The sequence below is a fragment of the Penaeus vannamei genome, chromosome 4 (assembly GCF_042767895.1).
Source record: "Penaeus vannamei isolate JL-2024 chromosome 4, ASM4276789v1, whole genome shotgun sequence".
In the NCBI taxonomy this organism is placed as follows: Eukaryota; Metazoa; Arthropoda; class Malacostraca; order Decapoda; family Penaeidae; genus Penaeus; species Penaeus vannamei.
In genome coordinates this window covers 18,865,003-18,873,446 of record NC_091552.1, presented here as the reverse complement: position 1 = coordinate 18,873,446, position 8,444 = coordinate 18,865,003, and the positions used below count along the sequence as shown (strand labels likewise).

Here is an 8,444-nt window from a genome sequence, read left to right as displayed (position 1 = left end):
AGCAAATCTCGGCAATATTGGTGTGGAATTTACGATGGCCTCTGGGAGGAATAGTGTAGCACTGTATTGCTACTGCATCATAGTCAACGAAACAGGCAGACAGGCCGTTTTCACGTTCTAACCAATCAACCGGAGAAATTCAAACAGTTCCGGTACAGTATTAAGGGAGGAGTGAGGCTGGGCTGAAATAGATTTGCCAGTGAGGTCAATCAGGGTAGATAATGCACGAGGTTGGGACTCCGACGTAACGATCGGAAAGTCTGCGAAAGTAGACTTTGCCTGCTTAGTTTGGAGACCTTGTTGAAAGAGGATGTTGAGGAAATCACGAAGAATCGATTCCCCTTAGCTAGCATAAAATGAGTACTCAAAAGATTTGTAGAGGTGAAATAAGTAGGAAGACGAGGGCGGGAGGAAATCGGGAGTGGTGTGGATTGAGGTACTGTTGTGGGGTGGGGGGGCATGAAGAGTAGTAATAAGAGATGAGGGGGCAAACAATGAAGACTGTGCTGGTGGAGGAGTGGATATTGGGAGAGAGGAAGGGGTGTATTCTGAAGGTGGAGTGATGACCTGAATGGATGATTCGGAATGGATATAGTTGACAACAAGCATCGAGGAGGGGTTAGTAGTAGCAGTGGTCGAAGCCGAGGTCAAAGGAGAGGCAGAGAAACCAGAGAAGTCAAATTTAGATAAGCTAGCTGATGAAGGGGCAACTTTTTATGCCCTTAATGATGGTACAACATTTTTATTATCGGTGTGGACTGAGGTACTGCTGTGGGGGAGGTGGGGATGAAGAGTAGTAAGAGAGGAGGTGGTAAACAATGAAAACTGTGCAGAAGATGGAGTGGATATTGGAAAAGAGGAAGGGGTGTATTCTGAAGGTTGAGTGATGACCTGAATGGGTGATTCGGAATAGATATGGTTGACAGCAAGCATTGAGGAGGGGTTAGTAGTAGCAGTGGTCGAATCTGAGGTCAAAGGAGAGACGGGGGTTGGGAAACCAGAGAAGTCAAATTTAGATAAGCCTCATATATGTGGAGTAGAGAAATGGTCTATCCTCGGGGTTCCCATGAGGGTAAGGGTTAAGTGATTAATAACTAAGGAAATACAGTGCCTATGACTTCCTAAGACCGTTCAAGCCTGACATGAAGGAAGCCGTTCATACTTTAAGCACAGCTCTTCTATCTTAGGAAGTGGACAGAAGAAAGGATTGGAGAAGAGGAGGAAAGGGAAAGAGGGAGAAGACCATGCAAAATCAGTTGAGCTGAGGGCAGAGGCCCAAGGTAGGGGTAATTTTCAACACTGGGCCCCAGTCCCAGTCTCCTACGCTACATCCCACGATAACAACGGCCATGGGAAGGGCTGGCGATGGAAAGGTGCAAGGAATTTAAGTAAGATATGGACTCCAAACTAAACAACAGTTAATGTTACTGGTAAGGAAATTTGGATAATTATAATAAAAAATGTCACGACATATCTGATATATGTAGTGTTTCAGTACATGTTGAAAACTCGGTCAAATGGCAGATTGGAATATGGTTTAGCATTTTCCTCCAGCATTTTACAATACATCAACTAAAATATTTCCAATTGTAAATTTCCCCATGTGGTTCTTGCATACGTATGATAAATCTTAAATCAGTAATATATGCAACAATCATCAGCTATATTTTTCTTCTCATATTCTTTTTACTTCTTCATCTAACTTTATGATAAATTGCTGTTATTTTTGTGTTCTGCAAACCAAAAGTTTCATTTACAAACCTACAATCCAAAAGTCATTCTGTCTAAATAAACTTGTTATTTAAAGAATGACATTGGTTATAAAAGCAATATAGCAGTTGTTTTAATACACTTCACTTTCATTCTAGAAATAGATGAAAGAGGAAGTTTAACTTATATCAACCTTCAGGCTTTTCCAGCATATTAAAAAAAGCCTCATCGTTTGGGCACTATGCACATACAAAAGACATATCTGAATAAAGTAATCCCCCTGAAACCTATTTTATCACTGCATCAGATAGAAAACTGTACAGGTGAGGCCAAGGACAGTTTTAACAATTTTAGTAATAAAAAATATTATACTTACAATGAACACTCAGACTTTCCTTTATTTCATCACCTTTTTCGTTTGGCCATGAACAGTGAAATATAAGCTGCCTTTAAACAATTGTTCCTTTGTTTTTTGGCAACTTACAAATGAAAGTTAAACATGAAGAATTCTAAAACTTGCCCTGAAAATGGGCAAAGTTGTAACATGTAACAGGGCAAGTTGTGATAAGGTAAAATAGGCAGTGAACTAAATGATTGCCATTAAATCATGTACACTTAAGCTTTAACACAACTTTTACAAACATTGTTTTGGCAATTAGCTGTGCTATAAGGGTTTGACCTACTTGCAGTTAAAAATGTTATCTGCTTCATGCAGGCAAGTACTGTACTTGCTCCCTTACGTCCAGCCTCTCTACCCGAACTCAAACAGAATGGATGAATTTTATTTCTTATGTAAGGACATTAAGCAAAGATCATCTTCTGATAATTCAGAAATTTTCAGGTAATTATTTTGGGCAAATATTTTTGAAAATATTTTGCTGGATTCCATAAACCCTCTGTCATTAGGAAAATGTAATATTCATTGTAGTATTATTTTTTAAAATGTCTTTACACATAGGTGGCTCCACAAGTGCCTAGCCACAAAGGAGTCAATTAGCAGACTTTATGATCTCACCTGATTTCACCTTTCCTTGAGTTAATGGGAAAAACGTTTTTTTACTATGCTATTAATTTTGAGGCTGTTATTATCATTATAGCCATTATAATTATTATGATGTTATTAACATTACTAACAGCAACATTAAGTACAATAAAATATTCCTGAAAATCAAGGAAAAAGGTAAACAGATAGCATATACATACAAGCCATTCCTGGAAGCATACGGTTAAAAAACCAACTTTGTTACAAAAACAAATCCATGTATGATTTATTGTTTTATTGACAATATATATAGATAATGTGATTCTATCTTCACCATAAAATAAAAGGGCAGAATATCAAAATATCTGCTTTGAACATTGTCTTTTATCAAATATACTTGCAGGACACATAATTGAATTTCTCTTTCAAAAACCCTGAAAATGTACAATACATGGGTAAGTATATAAATGCCTAATTAGGTAAGTAGATAGCCTACTTAGTGAATCCAATTCTAAAGAATTTTATTTAAATCATAAATAATGAAGCTAGAATATATAAACTCATTCCTTCAACAAATAATAATATTCTAATATGACACATGATATTATGAATAAAATTGTGTACAGTGTACTAATTTCCTTCATTGTTATTCAATTTCACGTAAAATGCACAAGAAGCATCAAATATATATAACTGTAGGATCACAGTAAATATAGTTATAACCATCATGAAATAATTATGACAATAATAATAATGCTGATGAAGATAAGCATTTGTTCACTGCTGAGAAGTATTTTCAGTAATGATTTTAAAAATGTTAAAAAAATAGCAATGTCAATATTTTATACATAAAAATCCTCTGGATACTTGGTAAATTATATTACTATTCAGATATACAGACAGTTTGAAGAAAGACATTACTATATGTGCATATGTGCACATTACTGAATGTAGCTTATATGTGTATGTGTAAGTGTATACATATGTTCTTTTGCCCACGTGCATGAGCATCTGTATAAGGATGCATAACTTCTGCACTGTTATTTTTACCCTCATGCATTTAATAATTGCCAGTGTCTGATCTTGATATTTTCATCTGGTAAATACATATAATATACCTACACACAGCAAACCAACCAACACCATTCTCATCAGAACCAAAATCATATTTGACCGCAAACCCAAAATGCACAACAATAATGAAAGACTAGCAGAAAATGAGAGAGGAATATCGAGTTCTCATTTCCTTTGTGCCACTGGGAACTTCATGGTCAGTAGGTCACCTAATCCAGCTGATATGACATCACCAGGTTGAACAGAGCCCACTCCTGCTGGTGTCCCTGTGAGAACCAGATCTCCTGGATTAAGGGTGAAGTACTGGGAGATGTACGAGATGAGGTAGGGGATGCTGAAGACCATATCCGATGTTGTGCCATTCTGACGCATCTCATCATTAACCTTAAATAGTTTACAATTACATTATATAAATTATATGAATTCAGTAAGCATATCAGGTATCTTTAAATAATCATCATAAATGTAAATTCATCTGACGGTAAGAGCTAAAGAGGAAAAACAAACACTGAAAAAAAAAAAAAAAAAAAAACATCATCACAAAGCAATTACATTTACCTTAACTTTTCCATATATTTATGTGGGAGAAAAAATACATCAAAGAAAATGTTAAAATTAGGCATTGTTTGATTATTCATATGCAATATATAGTTACCAGATGGTGACCATATCAAATGTACTGTAATATGCTATAGCAATTTATCCATTTATGGAAAACTGGTAATATTAATAAAATGTGTATGGAAGGGATATCTGAAAATAAATCAAAATAATCACATTACACTAGCCAAAAAAGTTATTAAAACATATTACAGAAATAAGAAAAAAATTCATTACTGATTTTGTGTTACTGATATTTCAGATCATGAAAAGAAACATTAAATTAACAATAAAATGTGGAGAATAATCAGGAAAAAGGATAATATCTACAAGTACCTGGGAAATACTGTTCTAGAACAAGACAACTTTTTTTAAGCGAAAGGATTGGTCCCTTTACTCAATTTCTTTGACTTTCTACTTTCCCTTAGCTTTTATGAATCCGATTTTTCATTCATCCAACTTAATACTCAACATAGCTGCTCTCATGTCATATATGTATATACTACTGATATGAACCATAACCTATTGTTTGCACTGTAATTTTTCAAAGCACCTAGACAATCAATGTAGTCCTTTCTCCCCAGAAAAAAACAAAGAAAAAGAAAATGTAGATGCTTTCAGATGAGGATCACCTTTAAGTTAAAGTTCCCTTGGATAATCCTTCTTTCAATGGACATGTATTTCATAAACTTAAGTTATCAGACATTACAATATATGCTCCTTTCTCTTCACCAAAAAGTATATAAAAAAGAAACATCTGATTTGCATTACCTTACACCACAGTGTCACATTATTTGGATCTACTAGCTCTTGCTTAGTGAGGAACTTTGACACTGGAAGAGCTGTGTCAAAGCACTTGGCCATAGTCCATGGATTTCCTTTCTTCTTTGCCTCATCCTGGAAGTCTCTGGCTGTCATATCTAATGCTAGTGCATATCCAGCAATGTGTGACATGACATCCTTTTCTTCCACATCACGGCAAACAGATCCTATCACCACCCCTAACTCCACTTCATGATGGCAGTTGGTACATCCTCGAGGGAGCTGAAAAATGGGTAAACCTTTTGTGCACTCTGTCCTACAAGTAGCTGTGCTATGATTTTTTTGCTGTGAAGTCCTTCTCTCCTTTGAAAAAAAAAAGAGGAAAAGAGAAAAAGCACAATAACCAAGATGCTCTCCTTTACTCTATTAGAATACTTTTTTTGAAAAACCTTTGTCACTTTTAAATATGTTATACTGGAAATAAAACAAAAGCATATTTGCCTATCTCTGAACCAAAATTATATAAAAACTGCCATTTAACATTGGTCAATAGGTAACAATTATGACTATGAACAGCATGATATAGTGCATTGCATAATGCATATATGGTGTGACTGTCAGCAATACTAATAAGTTCCCTCCTGGCTAATATAAACATGCAAGTCAAGAGTTTAAGATGATGCATATCCAATCACATACATAGATGCTTATGTAAGGGAAGTGAAAGGTAAAAATGTAATGAAACTCTGCCAGTAAGAAACTAGACTGATGATATGCCGAGAATAACGATGTGCTATGTATCATATTTGTACAATAGTAACCATGCATAGATTTGATAGCAATCTATGTGAAGATGTTGAATGTATCAATGCAGGTACTTGGAGATAAAACCTGGATAATAAAATATAGTGGTAAAATGTCTTATATATAAATAAAAAGGAGAAATAAAGGCTGAAAATTAATATACATTTTTATCATAATGCAAACCTATGAAACACAACTGTATTCAGAAAGGAACAATTTATTGTGGCAGTTTAATTCACATGGCACACCTTATCTGATATAACTACTTTGATTTTGATATCTGATAAGGAGTTTAGTCTCACTTGAAATGTCATGATCTACTGTTACTCTCTTATTGTGACTGTGCTTGATACATTGTCAACAGCAATATGTGAATCATTAAAGGTATGACTGAAGTATGAGACAAAGAAGAAGCTTTACCAGGATGGGTCCAGCTCCTTCCTCAAGATATGAAGATGGTGGTTTCATAAACAGAAGGGGTTTAGTAGGAACAGCATTTCCCAGCTCTGCACAGTGATCCCTATAATCATGGAAAAAATATTAATAAGCAAACAACATAATCAGTAAATATATAAAACCATGGTCACTTTTGAAAATGAAAAAATGCACATTTGACAGATTTTTAAATGTGTTTCTCATTAGTATCTCATCCCAGTAGCAATGGGTTGTCCTTAATGAATGGTAGAATATATGAATATAAACTCACACTGCCCCCTGAGAGTTTAGTTATGTAAGTGTCTTTACACACAGGTGGCTCCACAGGTGCTTAGTCAGCACAGAGTAGGTTACTAGTGCTACCTAGTTCACCTATTTACCTTTTTCTTACTTTTCAGTCTACAAATAGACTTTTTGGTTGCTGAGCACTCAAGGAGCCATCTATGTGTGGAAAGATTTCATAAAACAGAAAGTTACATCTGAACATTACATTAATGCAGCAGCATAGGGTTAATTATTCAGAACATTACCCATTTAAAATGTACATCCATATTGATCAATGATTACATCAAATTTACTAATGTTTAAGATTGCTATTTTGCTACATGTTAAATATGTATCAGAAAGATTAATAATAAATGAAGGGGTTTAAGGTTTGAAAGTTTAATTGTCACTTTTGAGTGATAACAGTGAATGGGCAGTGCAAGTACTATAGATTGCTAACTGAATTAATAAATTCCAATACTGGAACTGCTTTGAAATATGAGAGGAAAATATTATTTTTGGGTTACATAAATAAAAAGCAAGCAAAAGAGACTTACCAAAACAATAAAAGAGAAACATCTTGGAATCACTCTATTTTCAGCAGAGGAAAAAGTTATGACACTACAGTTCCAATACTGCAGTAAGGTAAGGGAAAAGGAATTGGATTTTTTAAGGGATTAAAAAGAAAAAGAGTATTACAAAGTCATCAGGCATTCAGTTATTGTGTGTGTAGAAAAACTAACCAATGATGGTTTGTTAAGTAAAAGAAAAGTTATCATAGTAAAACAATGTTGGGTAAGCTCCAGATATGTCATGAGAAGTGAGGTGATGAAAAATGAGAGGCTTTGATTGACAAAAAAAGCGAATCAGTTAATAAAAAAAGTTGTAAAGTACAAGCAGAAGTAGAGGTGGTAAAAATTCTTGAACACATCCAAATCCACTTCAAACTATTTTTTTTCTACTACTTTATATATCTAATTAAGTGTCATTCAGATACACTTATAAAAACCTATATTGGAATACTATTGTCAGGGAAATAATGAAGTAGCCTCTCAATGATTATTTAAACAATACTACAATGAATGACACAATTAACTAAATCCCAACTAAAAATAATAAATAACATATAGCTCTGTGATCACCAAACTGGATAAGTCAAGACAGTTGCAATTGCGGTTTTATGAAAAGGGGATAAAATAAAAAAGTTAAGACATTTTATCTGTGATGTTTATCTCCTTTACAGAAAATAAAGGTTATTCAATAGGGAAGTAAAATAAAAAATACCAAAATCAATCAAAATTTACATGAATAATGAAAGTAAGTGTAGCTGGCCCTTCCACACCTATAAGGAATACAATCGATATATTTACTCCATATTCCCTTTTCTTCTGCTTTCGGAAAATAGGACAATTGCAATCACTCATCATGACACGCAGAATTATGGGTGACTCGAAATTATTTTTTCGATGCCACAATTTTCTTTTATCCTAATATCTGCGTAATACAAAGAATGTCAGTCGCTATCTACCCCAGGTTAAGAACAAAGGAACATGTAATTGTTCTTTTACGTCATGCAACCGTAATTTTCAATGGATATTTTTGTAACTAGATCTTGTTTTCTCAACGTAAAAATATATCAACGTACTTATAATTTCTTCCAACAGCGACCACGTTCCTTCCCCATTGGACAAATCTTGCGAAATTCTGAGTCTGTGCTGCTGCCATTGCGAAAATACAATAGATATTTGCTTTCAAATCTTTACTGATGCTTGTGTCGTCTGACTCCACGTCCACCCGACAGAGGCAAATTTCA

General features: G+C 34.5%; 1 protein-coding gene across 1 annotated transcript; it reads right to left on the bottom strand.

The window, feature by feature from the left end:
* Positions 1–2,972: 2,972 nt before the first annotated feature.
* Positions 2,973–8,444, bottom strand: LOC113829271 (oxaloacetate tautomerase FAHD1, mitochondrial). The gene is made up of 4 exons (XM_027382388.2): positions 8,277–8,444; positions 6,353–6,452; positions 5,138–5,410; positions 2,973–4,150 (listed from the first exon to the last, which is right to left on the bottom strand). Exons 1-4 carry the CDS (start codon positions 8,354–8,356, stop codon positions 3,932–3,934), a joined length of 672 nt encoding a protein of 223 aa, XP_027238189.1. The 5' UTR covers positions 8,357–8,444; the 3' UTR covers positions 2,973–3,931.

Coding starts and splice junctions, on each gene's coding strand:
- LOC113829271 (XM_027382388.2), bottom strand. CDS start 8,356: ATGGCAGCAGCACAGACTCAGAATTTCGCAAGATTTGTCCAATGGGGA. Junction 6,453..8,276: donor GCTGTTGGAAGAAATTATAA/GTACGTTGATAT, acceptor CCATGATTATAG/GGATCACTGTGCAGAGCTGG. Junction 4,151..5,137: donor ATGTGACACTGTGGTGTAAG/GTAATGCAAATC, acceptor AAACTATTTAAG/GTTAATGATGAGATGCGTCA.